Raw genomic sequence first — 21727 nt, forward strand, 5'->3', positions numbered from 1 at the left:
TGTATAGTTGAGAAATATGAAATTGATTGACTCCATTAGAGTTATGGCTTTACACATGAAATAAGCATGTATATTGAACAGTTTTGCCTAATACATACAATTAATGTATCAATTGAAAATTAATAAGTATCATCTTAATAATATATTTCCACAGGATAACTGTCTTAGAGGCTGCAGTACTCATTCTTATACAAAAAAGAATTGGCTTGGATCTGTTGCTTTTCCTTTCACTGCACTTCTGCACCAGTCAAAGGTAATATAACCACCAAAGCATGATTCAACAATGTTGTTAGTGAGATAACTATATGAGTAAGAAAACATTAACATCCCATTTTGTCTTTTGATATGTGATATTAAGATATACAGTATGTTTTATTTTTAAAATAAGTTACTGTACACTGTGTTAAATATGCAACCTTTTATTAAAGGTGTTTTTCTTATCTTATTCTTGTTTTTCAAAATGAGAGACCATAAAGTTGTTGTATCCACTAGTAATAAATATATATTTGCAGGTCAGTGGTACCTTTCAAGTGACTATACCTCCAGTTTTGCTTGGTTATACCTGGAATGAGACATACATGGTTCCTAATGAAGACAGCAGTGACCAAGATCTAATGGAAAATAGCCTTTTAACAATCTTTGCTACTATTGATCCTTACATTTTAGCAGCTGGACGGGATTTGGAAAAGGTTCATTTTTCTATTTAACCTTTTGATGTATGATAATCCATCAATAAGAAGAACTGAAAATTGTTTTCCATTTCTTTTTATAGGAGAATGGATCTAGTCCTCTTTGGTTGGTAAGTATCTCGAGATAGATATTCAATAGAAAACAACTAAGCAAGTTAGCCAGATAAAACTTATCCGGCTAACTTACAAGAGATATTCAGCAGCAAGACTATGATTTGCTCGCAACTGAAGACTATGAAGTTGAATATCCCCATATTTGGTGCTAGTTAGCTGGATAAGTTGTATCTGGCTAAATTAGACCTGCTTTGTAGTCAGAATATCAGCACTTAACTGGCTAAAGACCTAATTCATTAAGGGGCAGATTTTCAAAGCTGTGCACGTGCATCCATGTGTGCACGCTTCCCAGCACGCCAGATTTTGTAATCTACCCGCACAAGGGGAAGTACACTTCTGCAAATTTCCCGCAGCGACACATCCCGGCCTTCCCCAATTAAGGAGCGGACTGGGAGGGAACTTCCCTACCCCCTACCCTAACCTCCCTTCCCTGTCTTCTCTCCTCCCCAATCCCTAATTCCTACCTTTTTCCTTTTCTTTTTTATTTCCCTAACTTACTTCAGGGCTTGACCTGAAGTAAGTTGCACGCACCGGCAGCCAGCTGACGTGCGAGGCTCCAGGACAGCGATCAATGGTGCTGTCCCGGCTCGCCCCTACCCTTCCCTGCCCCTCCCTGCCCGCCCTTGCAGGAAGGCCCCCACTAATGTGCTTACCAGCCTTTACACATGTGGCCGAGCCTTTTTGAAAATAGGGTTGGCACGCACAAGGCCCGGCCATGCATGTAAAGGCCGGATTTTATGTGCATGGCCTATTTAAAATCTACCTGTAAGGGTTTTTCCCATAGCTACAAAATGGGAGAAAAGCCTTAATCAATCTGGCCCTAAGTTAGCTGTATAAGTAGCATCACTCCGTTACACCCATTGCCCACCCCTAACATTTTTGACTATCTACTTAGATGGATAAATGGCTTATCCAGCTATATGGCAATTGCTGAATGTAAACAGATAGTTAGCGGCCACCAATTAGGCAGATAATTTGCTATTTATCTGGCTAATTAGCTGTAAATATTGGGCTTCTCATGTTTAGCAAAAATTTTACCTTGAAAATTAGAAACACTGTGTAACTGGCGATATATCTGCAGGTCACAGGTCAGGAAGATGAAAAACTACTACAAATAGCATACAGTTTTAAAAAGTACTGCAAAAGCATATTCCCACAAAGAAGAATCATAACTACTGTTTTTGATACTGAAGGAAAAAGTGTGTTTATAACAAGATATATTAAGGCACTGAACCCTCCAGAAGAACTGCTTGTTGCTTATGTGGATGATTTAGAATCAACTTTTGTAAGTAAAATTTGCAACTTGCTGTAAACCCATTTTCCCCCTCTAGAAAAAAATAACAAAGAAATTGTGTTTGGAATTGTTTCTCTGTTCATTATTATTTCAAAGTGTTTGGACTGGACATGGGGATGTTTAGTTTTATGGTTGACATTTTTTATATAACTTTTAACATGCAGTACATTTTCTGATATCACTAGTTGCCAAATGTATTACATGTAGAGGATTTTAATTGGAATGGCTTATATTTTGCCTTGTATAAAATTTTATTCTGAATTCTTTATCGTGCTTTACAATCTAATAAAAATGATGTTACAAAATCTAACAAGTCCATATTTAAAAGCATTTAGCTGGCTAAATGAATATTTGGAAACATATCTGACTAGATTTTAGCTGGCTAATAAGTTAGGCATTAGAATGTAACTGGATAAATTAGGGGTATTCTGGTTGCATAACAAGGAGGAGTTAACAACATAAGAACATGCCATGCTGGGTCAGACCAAGGGTCCATCAAGCCCAGCATCCTGTTTCCAACGGAGGCCAAAACCAGGCCACAAGAACCTGGCAATTACCCAAACACTAAGAAGATCCAATGCTACTGATGCAATTAATAGCAGTGGCTATTCCCTAAGTAAAATTGATTAATAGCCATTAATGGACTTCTCCTCCAAGAACTTATCCAAACCATTTTTGAACCCAGCTACACTAACTGCACTAACCACATCCTCTGGCAACAAATTCCAGAGCTTTATTGTGCGTTGAGTGAAAAAGAATTTTCTCCGATTAGTCTTAAATGTGCTACTTGCTAACTTCATGGAATGCCCCCTAGTCCTTCTATTATTCGAAAGTGAAAATAACCGAGTCACATCTACTCATTCAAGACCTCTCATGATCTTAAAGACCTCTATCATATCCCCCGTCAGCCGTCTCTTCTCCAAGCTGAACAGCCCTAACTGTTGTGATTCGCCTCGAAAGGCCTTGCATTCTGTTGTGTGAGAGGTGGTTTTAGTGTGCCCTTGGGCCTCAGCCCGACCCCAGCTATCCAGGGCCGAACCAAGGGTTGATGGTGGCCCCGCATGGCTGACGGTCTACCCTCTGCCAGGCCGGCAAGCTCCCATGGCCAAACATCCTCGGATGTTGGAAGGTGAATGGTCCTCCGACCATTCCGGGCCCTTTCGGACCTGCTGCGAGCAGCATGGAGCAGCAGGCCTGGCCTGAGGTTGAGGGCAGATGGGCCTTGACATGAAGACACTGGAGTTGATGCAACGGCATCACATGACACGAAGATACTTGGCAGAAGACGTGACACCAGGGCTGTGGATACAAGACACCAGGATCGATGCGGACGGCATCGCAGAAGAGACACTTGACGAGGTTGATGCAGACGGCATCCAAGATGAGGATTCATGGCTGGGATGATGCGGACGGCATCCGAAGCAAGACACATGGCTGGATAAGGCAGACGAAGACACATGGCATCAAGGCAAGACACAAGGCAAGGACATTGGCACTGTCTCTCAGGGCGCCCTACTCAGGCCACCCGCGGGACTGAGTCGCGGACCACCCTGTCCGTTACGCGCCCTACACAGCCCCAAGGCTGGTCGCAGACCATGACGGGAGCGGGACAGCATAGGAAGACACATCAGGACCAGACGACTCAGGAGCACAGGACAACCGTCCACCGGCAGGCAGTCCACCTAGGAATACTGCATCTGAGGGACTCCTGGCCTACCGGTACCAGAAGGCTCAAGAGCAGAGACGAGGCATGGCGTAGGAAGGAAACATCCAGGAAGGCAAGAACACCAGGACGAAAGCTGAAGAAACCTGGACATGGACCTCAGGCGAAGACATGGACATGGCATAACATGACGAGACGACATCAAGGTGAGGAGCTCCACAAAGAAGACCTTACATGGGCCCTGCAGGCAGGAGCCTCCAGGGTGAAGACCAACGATGATGCAAGGCAAAGCACAATGAACGAAGCAGCCCTTTATAGGGCTGGAGCCAGGAAACAGTCATTAGGTGGGGCTCAGACACTTCCTGTGTCTGGCCCTTTAAATCCTGTAGAGAGACGCAGCCACGCGTCTAAGCAGGCAGGAGCAGGGCTGTGCAGAACCGCGGACAGCGGCCTGCACAGCGTCTTCGCGTAAGACGCTGAAGCAAGGCAGGGCTGAGCCTGGAAGCAGGCTCCGATGAAAGCAGCGGCTCCAGCCGCTGCGGGAGGCCCCGGGGGCAGCTCCTGCTGCTAATCGAGCCCGGGGCTTTTGCGGCTTCCAGTCGCGAAGATGAGAATCGCGTCAGGGGCGTCCCTGCCCCGTGGGAGGCCGCGGCTCCGACCGCGGAGTGAAGAAACAAGCAGGGCGGCCTCCTGGCCGCGCGGGTGGAAGGCAGAGCGCGGCTCCGGCCGCGTGGGAGGGCCGACGGCGGCGCCCTGCCACTTCGGCTGAAGATCAGCGTGGGTAAGTCCGTGCCTGCTCACGGGGTGACCCGTGGGCAGGGCCAATTCATAACACTAACCTCTTCAGCCTTTCCTCATAGGGAAGCTGTTCCATCCCCTTTATCATTTTGGTTGCCCTTCTCTGTACCTTCTCCATCGCAACTATATCTTTTTTGAGATGCGGCGACCAGAATTGTACACAGTATTCAAGGTGTGGTCTCACCATGGAGCGATATAGAGGCATTATGACATTTTCCGTTCTATTAACCATTCCCTTCCTAATAATTCCTAACATTTTATTTGCTTTTTTGACTGCTGCAGCACACTGAGCTGACGATTTTAAAGTATTATCCACTATGATGCCTAGATCTTTTTCCTGGGTGGTAGCTCCTAATATTGAACCTAACATCGTGTAACTACAGCAAGGGTTATTTTTCCCTATATGCAACACCTTGCACTTGTCCACATTAAATTTCATCTGCCATTTGGATGCCCAATCTTCAAGTCTTGCAAGGTCCTCCTGCAATGTATCACAGTCTGCTTGTGATTTAACTACTCTGAATAATTTTGTATCATCTGCAAATTTGATAACCTCACTCGTCTTATTCCTTTCCAGGTCATTTATATATATATTGAAAAGCACCGGTCCAAGTACAGATCCCTGAGGCACTCCACTGTTTACCCTTTTCCACTGAGAAAATTGACCATTTAATCCTATTCTCTTTTTCCTGTCTTTTAACCAGCTTGTAATCCACAAAAGGACATCGCCTCCTATCCCATGACTTTTTAGTTTTCGTAGAAGCCTCTCATGAGGGACTTTGTCAAATGCCTTCTGAAAATCCAAATACACTACATCTACCAGTTCACCTTTATCCACATGTTTATTAACCCCTTCAAAAAAATGAAGCAGATTTGTTAGGCAAGCCTTCCCTTGGGTAAATCCATGTTGACTATGTTCCATTAAATCATGTCTTTCTATATGCTTTACAATTTTGTTCTTGAGAATAGTTTCCACTATTTTTCCTGGCACTGAAGTCAGGCTCACTGGTCTATAGTTACCCGGATCGCCCCTGGAGCCTTTTTTAAATATTGGGGTTACATTGGCCACCCTCCAATCTTCAGGTACAATGGATGATTTTAATGATAGGTTACAAATTTTAACTAATAGATCAGAAATTTCATTTTTGAGTTCCTTCAGAACCCTAGGATGCATACCATCCGGTCCAGGTGATTTGCTACTCTTTAGTTTGTCAATCTGGCCTACTACATCTTCCAGGTTCACAGTGATTTCGTTCAGTTCGTCTGACTCATCACCCCTGAAAACCATCTCCGGAACTGGTATCTCCCCAACATCCTCATTAGTAAACATGGAGGCAAAGAATTCATTTAGTCTTTCTGCAATGGCCTTATCTTCCCTAAGAGCCCCTTTAACCCCTCTGTCATCTAATGGTCCAACCGACTCCCTCACAGGTTTCTTGCTTTGGATATATTTTAAAAAGTTTTTATTATGAGTTTTTGCCTCTATGGTCAATTTCATTTCAAATTCTCTCTTCGCCTGTCTTATCAATGTTTTACACTTGGCTTGACAATGCTTATGTTTTATCCTATTTTCTTCAGATGGATCCTTCTTCCAATTTTTGAAGGATGTTTTTTTGGCTAAAATAGCCTCTTTCACCTCACCTTTTAACCATGACGGTAATCATTTTGCCTTCCTTCCACCTTTCTTAATATAGAAACATAGAAACATAGAAATGACGGCAGAAGAAGACCAAATGGCCCATCCAGTCTGCACAGCAAGCTTCACACATTTTTTTTCTCATACTTATCTGTTTCTCTTAGCTCTTTGGTTCTATTTCCCTTCCACCCCCACCATTAATGTAGAGAGCAGTGATGGAGCTGCATCCAAGTGAAATATCAAGCTTGATTAGTTAGGGGTAGTAGGGGTAGTAACCGCCGCAATAAGTAAGCTACACCCATGCTTATTTGTTTTACCCAGACTATGTTATTCAGCCCTTATTGGTTGTTTTTCTTCTCCCCTGCCATTGAAGCAGAGAGCTATGCTGGATATGCGTAAAGAATCAGTTTTTCTTCTCCCCTGCCGTTGAAGCAGAGAGCTATATGCATATGGACTGTGCCTCTAGGATTGTATTTTTAAACAATGTCCATGCCTGTTGAACACTTTTAACCTTTGCAGCTGTACCTTTCAGTTTTTTTCTATTTTTCTCATTTTATCAAAGTTTCCCTTTTTAAAATTTAGTGTAAGAGCTGCAGATTTACTTATTGCCCCCCTTCCAGTTATTAGTCTAAATTTGATCATGTTATGATCACTGTTGCCAAGTGGCCCCACCACCGTTACTTCTCTCACCAAATCTTGCGTTCCACTAAGAATTAAATCTAAAATAGCTCCCTCTCTTGTTGGTTCCTGAACCAATTGCTCCATGAAGCAATCATTTATTACATCCAGGAACTTTAGCTGGTTAAGTTAACTGCCTACCTCCGATATTCAGATGACTTAGGGCCTCGTTTTCTAAAGTATCGCAGGCCTGCGATACTTTAGGGAATGAGGGGCGGGGGGCGAAACGGGGGCGGGCCTGCGCTACCCGGCAGCGATCGCACTGTTGTGGTGCGATCACTGCCGGTTTCGCACTCAATAGCGCCACCATAGAAGGTGTAGCTATTGGGCGCGAACTCAGATGCGAAAAGGGCCTTAACTTTTCGTCGTCCATGGCGTCTTCGCGGAGTCGGCCCCAGTGACGCCCCGACTCCTCCTCTTCCGGGGCCGACTCCGCCCCCATTTTGGTATCGCTTGCGATAAGGGACATTTCACATGCGAAATGTCCCTTATCGCATGCGATCCGTTTAGAAAATGAGGCCCTTAGTCAGCTAAGTCTGATTGTGCCAAATAGCTGTCCTAAAGTTAGCCAGCTATAGTTATCTGGCTAACATTAAGATTTATTTATTTATTTATTTATTTATTTAGCATTTTTCTATACCGACTTTCCAATAACAGAATTATTGATCAATTCGGTTTACATTCTCAACAATAACAATGACAAGTAAATGTCTTACAATGAACAGGTCGAATTAACTTGGGTTAAGATATATGGGGTTAATAACATAATTAAAAGGTACGGTGCCTAATGTAGTCTAGCTAAACAGGTGGTATTATAATGTTGTTAGATAATTAGACTGCCAAAGAATATGTGATTTCTAGAGAAGGTCTATATAGTTCTCTAGCGTGTTCCCACGGAGGGGATCATTGGCAGGGATATTCCGCAAGTTGATGTTAAGGGAAAGCTTGGTTGAATAACCAAGTCTTGAGTCGTTTTTTAAATGTAGTGGAGCATTGCACTGATCTGAGATCTGACGGGAGAGTGTTCCAGATTTTAGGACCTGCTGTGGAGAAAGCTCTTTTGCTTAATACTGACTTCATCGGTGGGATTTGAAGGTTGTTTTTGTAGGCTTGTCTCACTGGTCTGGTAGAGGTGTGGAGTTGGAGAGGGAATTTGAGCTCGAGTGGTGCCAGGTTGTGTAGTGCCTTGTGGGTTACTGAGAGCACTTTGAAAAGTATTCTGAATTTGACGGGAAGCCAGTGTAGGCTTTTTAAGATGGGTGAGATGTGGTCTCTTTTGTTGGACTTGGTTAAGATCCTCGCTGCAGCGTTTTGCAGCATCTGTAGCGGTTTTATGGCGTTTGCAGGTAGACCCAGTAGAAGTGAGTTGCAGTAGTCTATTTTCGTGAGAATGATTGCTTGTAGAACTAATCGGAAGTCTTTAAAATGTAGGAGAGGTCTCAGTCTTTTTAGGACTTGTAATTTGAAGAATCCGTCCTTTACGATGTTATTTATGAGTGATCTGTAATTCATTTGATTGTCCAGTATAATTCCTAGATTTCTGACTTGTGGGGTCATTGTTAATTGGGTAGACATGATGGTACTTGGAAGTGTGTTGGTTCCATTTTGGGAGATGAGGAGATATTCTGTTTTGTTTTGATTAAGGATCAGGTTGAGGCTAGTGAGTAAGTTGTTGATGGCTTGTTGGCAAGAGTTCCAGAAGTCCAGAGTTTTTTGGAGAGATTCCGTAATTGGAATCAGTATCTGAACATCGTCTGCGTATAAGTAGTGGATGAGATTTAGGTTGATGAGGAGCTGGCAGAGTGGTAGGAGGTAAATATTGAATAATGTTGGAGAGAGTGACGATCCTTGTGGGACTCCTAAGTTGCAGGTGACTGGTTGAGATTCTTCCTTGTTGACCTTGACCTTATACTGTCTGTTCTGTAGGAATGATTTGAACCAGTTGAGGGCCTCATCTCTAATACCTATGTCTGACAGACGATCTATTAATGTGTTATGATTGACCGTGTCAAATGCTGCTGTTAGATCTAGGAGGATGAGGAGACAGGGATGTCTGTTTTCAAGATTCAGTAAAATAGAGTCCGTTAGTGAGATTAGTAGAGTTTCAGTGCTTCGAGATTGGCGGAAGCCGAACTGCGATGGGGAAAGAATGTTGTGGTCATTTAGATATTCTGTTAGTTGTTTATTTGCAACTCGTTCCAAGATTTTTGCGATGAACGGTAGATTAGCTATTGGACGAAAATTAGCCGGGTTTTCTGGAGAAAGATTAGGTTTTTTTATTAGTGGTTTTATGATTGCCATTTTTAGTGGGTCGGGTACAAGCCCTTGAGAGAAGGAGCAATTGATGATTTGTGCGATGGGTTTGGAAATGGTTTCAGCACAAGAGATGAGGAGATTGGTGGGTATGGTATCCTGAGGGTGTGAAGAAGGTTTGAGCTTTTTTAGGATATTTTCGACCTCTAAGGATGAGGTCGGTTCGAATTCCCTAAGGCTAGCCTTTTGTGATGGGACAGCAGCTCGAGGTATTACTGGTGTAGTATAATTAATATTATTATTATTATTGGATTGCGTTAGTAGGTTTGGGATCTTGTTTTTGAAGTAGGTTACCAGTTCTTCTGCTTTGCTTGCTGCTTTATCGTCTGGTATGGATGTCGATGGGGGTTTAGTGAGGGATGAGACCAAGGAAAAAAGCGCTCTCGGGTCGAAAATGAAGTGGTGGATTTTTTGTGAGTAAAAGTCTCTTTTTGCTTGGAGGATGGATATTCTGTAATGGTGCATCGTGGTTTTGAATGCCGTGATGTTGGCATATGTTGGGTTTTTGCGCCAATGTTGTTCTTTTTTTCTGAGATCCTGTTTTATGGATTTTAGTTTTGGGGTGTACCAAGGTTTTCTGTTGTCCTTGTTTGCTTGATGGGCTTTGGTGATAGTTGGGCATGTAGTATCGGCCACTTTTTTGGTAATGTTGTTCCAGGACGATATGGCTGAGTCCGCGTTCGTGAGGTCCAGTTGGTTAAGTTCATCTGATAGGCTGTTGCTGAGAATTTCCTGGCTGCACATTTTCTTGAATTGGATTGTGTTATTCTGCTTTTCAAGGGGGATAGGAAGCTTTATCTTTAGTGCGGTGTTAATCAGCTTATGGTCTGACCAAGGAACTGGAAGGCATGTAGGGTGGGAGGAAGGAGTAAGTTCCTGGTTAATGAAAATGAGGTCCAGCGTATGACCAGCTTTGTGGGTGGGTTCCTTAATTATTTGTTTGAAACCCATGAAGTTTAGTGTGTTTAGGAAAGTTTCACAACTGTGAGAAAGGGGAGATACATCCACATGGAGGTTGAAGTCCCCCAAGAGTATCGCTGGTGTGTCGGCGTTGATGTGCTTTACTATAATTTCAATCAAAGGTGATGGATCGGTTTCAAGGTATCCTGGGGTGGCGTATGTAAGCCCGATTTGAAGGTGAGAGGATTTAAATACGGCGAATTCTAGAGAATGTGAAGATATTGATGTTTGTAGTGACATTCCTAGTGTTTTTTTTGCTGCAAGAAGAAGACCTCCTCCTCGTTTTTTGAGTCTGGGGATAGAGAATATGTTGTACGAGTGAGTGGGGAGTTGGTTGATTGTAGCGATGTCTTCTGGTTTTAACCAGGTTTCTGTGATTGCGAATAAGTCTGTGTTTGTTTCCAGCAGATAGTCATGGAGCAGATGAGTTTTCTTAGTCAAAGACTGTGCGTTCAGCAGTGATAAGGTGAACAGTGAGAGGCCCAGTAGTTGGTTTAAAGGTGAGATGACGATAGAGATGAGTCTTTTTTGTAAAGAGTGTTGTAAGGCTTGTTTTTTTGCTGAGGGTCTTTTGAAGTTGTGGATGATGGGGATGGATGAGATCGCCATGATTGGTTTTGTAAGTGGGTTGGAGCTGGGATGAAGTTGACCCGGTCTGTCTGTGGTGGTCTTCCCTCGGGTCTACACGAAGGGGCGCACAAAGGGGCCAGCCCCTTTGACGCGCTCCTTCGACGCGCGGCGTTCGACGCGCGGCGTCTGGGAGGTCTATCAGATTTAAAGGGTGGCTGGTCCTTAGCCGATTGGCTGCCTTGCAGCCGTCTGTTGAGTGGCTGGCTGGCTTTCGGGGGCGGACTTGGCTAGCTCTGATAGGCTGTATGTTGTACTGTGGGCGGGCCTTGTCGCGTTTATTTTTTTATTTTTTTATTTTTATTTTTTTTTTATATACTTCACAGGGGCTGTGAATAATTTAAAGGCCAATCGGGGCTGTCCCCCGATTGGCTGGTCGGCGTGGGCGTCGGATCGCTGGGTTGGCTGCAGGCGCTGGAGGCGCTGTGGTTGGCTGGCAGCGAAGGGAGGAGGAAAGACCGGCTCGGCGGCGTCTGCGGCGAACGGCAGGGGGGCTGCCTCGTGGTCGGCGTCGGAGGCGGTCGTGGTAGGTGTAATTTTATCAGGCCTTACCCCGGCGGGTCTCCGGCGCCGATCGCGCAGGCCCTGCACCTCTCAATGCGCTTCCTCCTGCCGTGCCGGATCGTGAAAGGGCTCTCTCCTGGAGCCGCGAATAATTTAAAGGCCAATCGGGGCTGTCCCCCGATTGGCTGGTCGGCGTGGGCGTCGGATCGCTGGGTTGGCTGCAGGCGCTGGAGGCGCTGTGGTTGGCTGGCAGCGAAGGGAGGAGGAAAGACTGGCTCGGCGGCGTCTGCGGCGAACGGCAGGGGGGCTGCCTCGTGGTCGGCGTCGGAGGCGGTCGTGGAAGGTGTAATTTTATCAGGCCTTACCCCGGCGGGTCTCCGGCGCCGATCGCGCAGGCCCTGCACCTCTCAATGCGCTTCCTCCTGCCATGCCGGATCGTGAAAGGGCTCTCTCCTGGAGCCGCGAATAATTTAAAGGCCAATCGGGGCTGTCCCCCGATTGGCTGGTCGGCGTGGGCGTCGGATCGCTGGGTTGGCTGCAGGCGCTGGAGGCGCTGTGGTTGGCTGGCAGCGAAGGGAGGAGGAAAGACCGGCTCGGCGGCGTCTGCGGCGAACGGCAGGGGGGCTGCCTCGTGGTCGGCGTCGGAGGCGGTCGTGGTAGGTGTAATTTTATCAGGCCTTACCCCGGCGGGTCTCCGGCGCCGATCGCGCAGGCCCTGCACCTCTCACTGCGCTTCCTCCTGCCGTGCCGGATCGTGAAAGGGCTCTCTCCTGGAGCCGCGAATAATTTAAAGGCCAATCGGGGCTGTCCCCCGATTGGCTGGTCGGCGTGGGCGTCGGATCGCTGGGTTGGCTGCAGGCGCTGGAGGCGCTGTGGTTGGCTGGCAGCGAAGGGAGGAGGAAAGACCGGCTCGGCGGCATCTGCGGCGAACGGCAGGGGGGCTGCCTCGTGGTCGGCGTCGGAGGCGGTCGTGGTAGGTGTAATTTTATCAAGCCGGCTTTATTCAGTAGAGTGGCTACAAGATTGCATATATCTCCAAAGTTAGCTGTCTTGGTTCTGCTCTGATAGCTAGATCTAAGTAAGGTAAATGCTCTGATAGCTAGATCTAAGTAAGGTAAATGTTAATAAGGATTTCCCATAAGGTTTATTCTCTTTCCTTAGAACCCAATGTCACATAAGTTTAACACATCAGCGCTCCTCAGAGATGATACATTATGTTGAACTCAATTATTTTATGAGATCAGAGCCACCTCAATAACTCAGTCAGATATATTCTTAGAAAAGAATATGATTTTTCTTTTACATGAGGAAAGTATTTAATTGATCATGTAATGTCATAGATACAGAAATAAAAGATGGTTTCTTACCATATACGAGTTAATGTTGCCAGGATCTCAGGCATACCTTAATCTGGATAGTATAGTAGCCCAGAGCTCTTACACTTCATTGTATATATACTCTTTTTCTAATTGACAATTCATAGACTCATGGTCCAAAGATTTAAGTACTGATTTTATTTCAATATAGGTCAAGTCATATTATCTCAGAGACACATGGCCTCATGCATTTTTCTTACTAAAGTCCACATAATTTCCAATATTCAGTTTATTTAAGTCAGGTTAATGGCCAGGAGAATTTAGCTATAAAAATTCATTGACTTCAGATATATGAATGTAATAGTTTGCATCATATATGCTTAGTCAAGCTAACTGGGTACTTGTTTTGCTTTACTATTATTCAACTAATTAAATATATAATTAAAATTAGAAGTATTTGTTTTATTAGCAGAAGAGTGCCTGATTATATAGTTCTAGCTTCAGTACATAAGGAAAGAAATATCATAATCTCATAAGCATGTAACATTTAAACTTCTAATGACTAAATGTTTAAGTACTGTTTGCAGTAGAATTTGTCTAACAGATTTTAAAAGTTAAAAGCTCCCATTTTTTTTTATCTGGAATCTGGTGCCAGTGATGATCCAAGCTCTGGGAGCTGAAGGTCTTACTATTTATTAAAGTATAGGCTATTTTCCCAGACTAACAGCTGTGCCATGTCAGTGGAATAGAGAAAAGAAAAAATATATAAAAATAGAAACCCAGCCCAAGTCATATTTGGGATTCAGATGTTATTGTTTTTTATACTTCTGTTTGTTAGAGGTACACGGACCTAGATGCCATGTCACCCCCTCCATGAAAACATTAACCTCTGATCTAGTCAAGGCCTGTGTAGTCATCATTTTCTTTCTTAAATCTGTATGCTTCTTATATACATGGGCCTTTCCTCAATTGTTCCAGTCTCTTTTTCTAAGCTGGAATCAAAAGCAATATTAATTTCCTTGACAAAGATATCATAGTACAGTACAAAACTATGATTAGAGAAGAACATTATTTAAATTTTCCCTTTTGTAAAACAAATTAAAATATAATCCATCCATGAGACTTTGGGAGGAACTGAATCTGAGCTCTGTAATGATTTCATCAAGTAGCTTGTCAGTGCTTTCAATTGTTGTAGCAGGAAAAGACAGGTCTTCCTGATATTCATTAAGGACGGTCTCCCCCTCCACTGCAGGATCCACTTCTGCTGTGGCAAAATTGACTTGGAATGATGTGCTATCCACTGGAAGGACTTTGGGATCTCTGATTCTAGTTGTTCTTAAAGAGTGTAAAACATCAGACAGAGAATAATCATGGTAATGCTTATAATGTTTATTAAAATTCTGCCAACCATTGATCATTGGGCATCTGGATTCTTGAAAAAATAGGCCATACATACTATAATAGTACACAGTATTTAAGTCTATAGACTTATGAAACTGTTCACCAGGTGGTATTCCGCTGCTGTCAACCTATTCATAGTTTTTAAGCTCAGGCTTCGCTCCATGGCATGGCCTTTCCAACAGGTCTTCTCACTGGTCGAGTACTCGTTGCTACTAAGAGAGTCGTCTCTTCCCTGTGTTCCTATTCCTCGTTGTTCCTGGTTCCTGTTTCATTGTTCCTGTCCTGCTTATGCTTCGGATTGACTACAAGGACTTTGACTTTGCTTCGCCTGACTACATTATAGCCTGTCTCCAGACCCTGACCTTTGCTTCGTCCGACTACATTATTGACTATCTCCGTGATCAGATGTCAGCTCTGCTTGACTACGCTTTTGATTATCTCCATGATCAGACCTCAGCTTTGCTTGACAATGCTATTGACTATCTCCATGATCAGGCCTCAGCCTTGCTTGCCACTGCCTCTGGATTGCCGCCAGCCCTGACTCAAGCTTGCCTTTGGACGCTTCTTCTGCCTACTCCCTGGATGTGGACTCCTCAGGCTTCGGCCTACCTTTGCTCGAGCGCCCTCTGTCTGCCTTTGTTCCATTGGCACCCGAGTTTCCAGGACATTATCCAGTCTAGAGTAGAACTGTACCATCTCTCGCCTGCTGTCTCTGGGCTGAACCAATGTCTTCTGCAACAACATACAGAGGCCCACCTAAGTCCTTCCGGCCCTGGCACCCAAAGGCTCAACCTGCGGGGAACGAGGGCTGTTATAGGTGAAGTTCCAGTGGCCTCTGCCTATCAGCCCACTCCACCTGCCAATGGTGGGGACCCGTAGGCCCTTGCTTACGGGTTGCATCAACCCCACCTCGGCCCAAGGGTCCACCTCCGACACAACAGGTTGCAAAGGCCATGGACTCGGTGGAGCCATGTGCCCTGCAGGCCATCCCAGGCCTGACATCCAAGGTACAAGAACAGCAGCAGTTTCTTGAGGCATTGACCTCCTCCATGGGTCATCTTTATGCCTGGCTTGATGCCCTCACCAATAATCTAGTGTCTATCCTGGCTCCTCCTCATCCACAGCCATCACCATCGATGCCTCTGGCCTTGCTGGCCCTACCAGCACCTCCACGCTTCAACGGTGACTCCAGACTCTGCAGAGGGTTTATCAACTAATGCTATATGCAGTTCACTCTGCAGCCCTTCATCTTCCAGGACGAATTGACCAAAGTCATCTTCATCTTATCTTGTCTCGAAGGGAAGGCGCTGGCTTGGGCTTCCCCTCTGTGGGAATGCTCGGACTCCCTTCTAAGGCAGCTGTCTCAGTTTGTGGCTGTGTTTCGACGGACCTTCAATGATCCTGGGTGGCATGCCATGGCAAGCACTAGCTTATTACATCTTTGTCAAGGTCAAAGAAATCTCTTCGACTATACTATCAAGTTTCGGACTTTGGCTTCCGAACTCGCCTGACAGGAAGACTGCCTGTGAGCTATCTACCTGGACAGACTTTCCTCACAGCTGAAGGATGAGCTGGCTGCAAGGGACCTCCCTTCCTCTCTTGAGGACCTTATAGACTTGACAGGCCGAATCAACCACCGTCTCCAAGAGCGTCACCGGGAGAGTCGGATGCCCAAGAAGCCCTCTCGGGTTCGGTCCCGTTCGCCACCGACTACTGTGGCTAAGACGGAAGAGCCCATGCAGTTGGGCCGTGGTTGGCTGACATCGGAAGAGCGTCTCAGGCAGAGACAAACAGGTCTGTGTCTGTATTGCGGAGCACCTGGCCACCATCTTCAGTCCTGTCCTATCCATCCGGGAATCTTCCCAGCCTAAGTTCAGTAGGGGGTCCTGAACTTGGGTGCAACTTCCCGGGCCAAGAGAACTGCTGACAGTCACCGACTCTCGGCTCCTGAATTCCTCCCTTGCCAGAAAGTCTAGTTATGTACTCAGTATAACTGTTGCATCCGTCGGACTCAGGTGAGGTGAGGCATGTCACCCGACATGCCTCACCTCTATTTCAGCCTTCTCCACCAGCCTCAGGAGAATGGCGTCTGTAGTGTCTCCTTGCCACACCCTCCAGCTTCCCTGGAGTGGCTCTAGCACGGCGTCCCGCCATGTTGACCTGAGGCCTCCTATGGCGCATGCGCACACACACCTCATGTCTTGTAGCAGTGTTGGTGCGAACCTCGGGGGCGTCCCCCTCGAGTGACGTCACTGCTTTCGTATTCAAAAGGTTGCCCATTTGCTGACTCTCACTGAGTTAGAACAGATTGGATTCGCTCCGGTCTGAAGCTGCTCTGCCGCTTCTACACTGCTGGAAGCCACCTTCACCCTCCGGGGTTCTACTAACCTGGGTACCGGCTCCTTGGGGGCCCTTTGCTTATTTCCAAGTGCCTATCCTAAATACAGGTAATCACTCCTCGAGGGTCTGTGTGTCTATCCTGGTGCCTGCTACCAATTCTTCAACCTGCTGGAACACTACCTTTCAGCTAAAGAGAGTGAGTACAACTTCTCCCAGTCTGTCCCTCTACAGCTCCTCGCTGCTCATCTGCATTGGGCCCTACACCACCATTGTGGAACGGGTCTCCTCTGCCGAGGATTACAGACTGTTAATACCTATCCTCTCTCTACTGCTCATTGGGAACTCTATCTACTCAGCTACCAGGGGTGTGTTATAACATCTGCCAGTCTGTCTCTCCTACAGTGCCTTACTAGACATCTGCATCGGGGCCTTACACCACCATTGTGGGACGGGTCTCCTATGCCAAGGATCACAGACTATTGCTATCTAATCTACTCTCTACTGCCACCTCTGGTGGACCACACTGGCTGTATAATAAAAGATATATTATCCCAGGACAAGCAGGATGCTAGTCCTCACATATGGGTGACGTCACTGATGGAGCCCTATTGCGGGAAAAACTTCTGTCAAAGTTTCTAGAAACTTTTGACTGGCACTGTGAGGCCACTGAGCATGCCCAGCATGCCATGATATTCTCTGCCACACGGGTCTCACTCTAGTCTTCGTTTTTCCACGCTGCTGTCAGCATCGCGGTCATCGGAGCCCTCTGAGATTTTACTCAGTTCTGACTGAAAAGTCAGTATTTGAAAATTTTCTCTCCCTCAAGGGATCTCACTCTTTATCTATCTCACCGGCTGGTGAGATATTTTCAGCGTTTATAATTCAAAACACTGATAATTTTTTCTCTCATTCATCGACGGCTGTCGATAACACCATGGCCTCGGGTTTCAAAAAATGCCCGGCCTGTAATTGGACCATGTCGGTCACAGACCCGCACCTTGAATGCATTGTCTGTTTAGGTGAACACCACGATATTTCTTCCTGTCAACAATGTCAGGAAATGACACCAAAAGGAAGAAAACTTCGACAGGAAAAAATTGAACAACTTTTTCACCTGCAACTGATTCCGTCACCATCTACTTCATCAAAATCTTCACTGACAGGAATTACCAAGAAAATCCTGTTGAAAAAATGTAGACCGGACGGTTCTGGGGACAAAACCTCGCCAACACCGTCGACAGTATTGGTGCGATCAGAGACTGAGGTAAGGCCTAAACATAAACATCGGCATCGTCATGCCTCCACATCGCCATCTGTTCCCTCCCATGAGGAACCGAGCGAGAAACGGCCGAAACATAAAGACACCTCGCTGTCACCTAGGCCTCCCTCGGTGGAACCGGCATCATCGCAGGTAATACTCTCTCCGCCTACACCAGTGCCGAGCGTTCCCCCAGTACCACAAGACTTGACAGCATTCATTAAAGAAGCAGTACTGCAGGCAATAAAAGAACATCTGCCAGCGACTATGCCGATGCCGGCGATAGCACCAATGCCGGTGATGTCTTCTCTACCTGGGACGTCACCGATGCCAACAACTGATACCGATGACAACTTTAGTACCGGCGACAACACCGATGCTGGGTATATTCCCGATGCCGGGGGAATCCCCGATGCCGCAGGCATCGGTGCCACTCACAACTACACCGTCGATGCCGATGTCGATGCCTCCCCTTTTTTCAGAGTTTACATCGATGCATATGATGTCATCGGTTCCAATCTCGGTGCCTATTGTTACTACTGCACCGTCACAAAAGAAAAGTGGAATATCAATGATACCCAATTAACAAACATCGAAGGCACCGATACCCTCGATGCCAAAGACTTCTTCAATGGTGCCACTTCCTCCTGGGGCTTCAGGATCCTCAGAAGCAGCATTATATTCTCTCTTACAAAAGAGATACCAGGATTTATTGGACTCTTTGCCAACTAATCCACGAGAAGAGGACTCTTCTCCTGAAGACCCTTTGCCAGAGCCTTCTGGTCTTATTCCTCCACCTAAACCTGCAGTACTGTTGCAGCAATGAAGACACATCAGGCAGGATTCGTGGTGAAGCGTGCTATGAGGCTCCCGGGGAGCCTCTCCTTTTATTGTACATAATACATAGCATACAGATGTGCCATAACATCATTGGCTCTTGTAAATACATACATCACATTATTGGCTGTTACAGCGTTATACCATAAATGTCTTTCCTGGCCTTTTGCTGAATATGTGCAAGCGGGCAGTGTATTCAGGCAAGGAGGGGAGAGGTCACAAACTGGTCATGAAGCAGTTGAGATGTGTTAAACTAGCTGACTAAGTGTAAGAGAAAGTAGGCCAAGAGCAGTTTCTTGGGCTGCTATCGCTTGTACTATCTTTGTGTATGACTCATGCAGGCAGCTGGGTGCAGGCATACAGACATCCTGTCTTTAACCACAATGGGGGCTGTTTACAAGCTTAGAGTTCACGGCAGTTGGATCTTGCTGTGCCCTGCATGTTAGAGATGGGGAAGTGAAAGGGCTGAGTGAGTAGGACTTGCTAACCACTGCATCAGCTCTTTATTCCCTACATCTCCCCTTTTTCTGTTTTATTTAATATCCAGTGTTACAAGCTACAATATTGCCGAAATTAGACTACTGTAACGCCTTACTACTAGGTCTCCCCAAAAACACAATACAACCATTACAGATGCTACAAAATGCTGCAGCACGCCTACTCACTAATACTCGCCGCCATGAACACATCACACCAGCTCTCATGTTCCTGCACTTGCTTCCTGTAGCATCTAGGATTTTATTCAAAGTACTCACACTCATTCATAAGTCGATCCATAACCAAGAGATGCAATGGTTTTCCAATCAATTTACTTTCCATACATCAAAGAGACCAATAAGAAATATCCACCGAGCTAAACTTGTCCCTCCTTATCTTAAACACATCAAACACGTTGCCACAAGAGACCACTCTTTCACCATAGCCGGAACCAACATCTGGAACAAAATGCCCACGGACCTGCGTCTCGAACCCTGCCATAAGAAATTCAAACAAAACCTCAAAACCTGGCTGTTTGAACAAGCTTATATGTTATGAACACCTCTTATTCTGAAATGCCGTTTACATGTTCCCTGTCTACCTGGACCTATTCCTCTCCCCAATTTATTTTTTGCTCTGCTAATTTCTCTCTGCTTATTTCGCCTCTTCACCCTCCCACCCCCCGTTTATGATTTTTGACTTGCCATTAACTAATGGAATATGACTCTCAACAATTCAATTGCTTATTGTTCTTAACTGGTTTCGTTCTTGATTTATATTATGGATTTTGTTCTTAAATTGTTCTTAATTGATTCTTATTATGTCCACCTTATGTCATATTGTCTGTAAAGCCTGTTGCTAATTTATTGTTTATTGTAAACTGAGGTGATGTTTTTTTACGTGCCGCGGTATATAAAAAAATTCACTAAATAAATAAATAAATAAATCCTTGTGTCCATACGGAACCTGCTGTGCTTTGCGTATAGGCTGGAGATAGGGAAGGGGAGATATGGAGAGAAGAGCTGAGTCAGCGTGGTGTGCCAGCTACCACAGAGCTCTTGATTCCCCACATCACCTAGAGCTTATGCAGCGTGGTGTGCCAACTACTGCAGGGCTCATGATTCCCCATTAAGCAGCATACAAGACATCTTTATATCCAGGTGGAAAGCGAGGTTTCAGCATGGACACGAGATTGGGTATACACTGGATGCAGCAGCACAAGCAAATAAGCAAGACAATTACAAGTATTAAAATGGGAATGATTCGTTTGAGACCACCGATATCAGGAAGCCAGGACCATAACCAATCCCAGGGAGATATCAGAGTTCTGTCTGAGAGCGGTGCATCAGCAATCATGGCCTCTATCTGCTCTATGGTATGTGTGAGATTTGCTTTATAATCTGATATGTATACACAGCAATGAGATCCGATTAATGCGCAGACCCCACCCTTCGAAGCTAAGACAGTATCTAAGGCGTAGTAGTTCTGTAATGCTACCTCTCGAATCTGGGAAACTTCTGTCGTGAGTAGTTTTAATGCATGGACTGTCTGATTAAATAGAGCAGTCATCCAGTTAGCAAGGATGTGTAAGTCTCTGTAATTCATAGCTGTTCCCATTGGGGGAATCAGGCTTCTAGCTACCTGGGTTTCTGTATACTTATCTATGGGACTCTTGATCACCTCCCTTTTGTTACGGAGTCTTGCTTTAGGTAGATTGTTGACTGCATAGTATGAGGGAAGGATGTAGCCTAGAGTGCATCTGCCTCTCCATCTGGGGGGGAATGTGCATATATGCTCTACGCCCACATAACATCCAAATGTTCCCTATCTGGTTAGTGGACCATTTACGGGGCTGTTTGACTTGTTGAACCATTGCGGATACATATTCACACAAGCTAAATTGCCCGTCTGAGAATTTTTCTCCTCTTTCACACCTTTTTGTTTCTCCCACTGAACATCCTGAGATCAGCCAATTGCACATATAGTGGGTAAAGCTAAGCAAATATTCTGTGATATTTTGTGAGAACTCTGGGTGTGCTGTTACATTAGAGTATGATCTGATCATGACTTCTTGTAATACAATGGTTCGGCTACAATATGGATATTTTCTCATCTGAAGTCCCTTACCATCCCCGGGATCATACTCCCAACACAATGCAGCAGTCTCTTGAATACGGCTACTGTGAGTATTATGATATTACCAACTGGAGAGTTAAGGGGATAGTCCAGCCACGGGAAAGTCGTCCATCCTGTAAGATTCAATGGCACGGCATGCATCAGGAGTCCTCCGCGGGTATGGGTTGGCATGTGTGTGCAGATCCAACAGTCTGTTGGATCTGCACACACTCTGGCAGGACAACATGTACACAGGATGTACATGTTGTCCTGCCAGAGTCCTTGCTCAGAAGTTGCCATAGCTGAAGAAATAAAGCAAAATATGAGGGTGCAGAACACAATTGTTAATGAGTTGGCATTCAGGCAAGAAAAGGCAGCTAATAAGAAGTTCTCTGGAGTTTTCTCAGAGCCTTGCTGTTCCAGGAGCTGTGCAGATTGGTGGGATAGGGCTTTGATCTGTCCCCAGGTCATTTGGTGCTGCTTTTTGTGGGGAGTCCGGTCTCTGTCCTTCTGTGGGTTGTGGAGGCTCAGGGAGAAGTTGGGGATCGGGTCCTGTAGACCTTGATGCCACGCCATCTTTCCAAGGCTACACACAGCGGATCGGAACCCAAACTGGACCTGTGGGAGCAAGCACAGCAGCATATCCACATCCCCATGTTAGCAAAGGAACGGAACCATGCCAGACAGGATTAGGTAACATTCTATAC

At 45.5% G+C, this 21727-nt stretch overlaps 1 protein-coding gene across 1 annotated transcript in view; it reads left to right on the plus strand.

Annotated features, from left to right (window-relative positions):
- CC2D2B (coiled-coil and C2 domain containing 2B) overlaps positions 1-21727 on the plus strand; it is a 250369-nt gene that overhangs the window by 83534 nt on the left and 145108 nt on the right. Inside the window, exons 5-6 of the mRNA XM_029609947.1 lie at positions 155-253; positions 1885-2088. Coding sequence (XP_029465807.1) covers positions 155-253; positions 1885-2088 — 303 coding nt within the window. The remainder of the gene's footprint in view (positions 1-154; positions 254-1884; positions 2089-21727) is intronic.

This window comes from Rhinatrema bivittatum, chromosome 7 (genome assembly GCF_901001135.1).
Source record: "Rhinatrema bivittatum chromosome 7, aRhiBiv1.1, whole genome shotgun sequence".
In the NCBI taxonomy this organism is placed as follows: Eukaryota; Metazoa; Chordata; class Amphibia; order Gymnophiona; family Rhinatrematidae; genus Rhinatrema; species Rhinatrema bivittatum.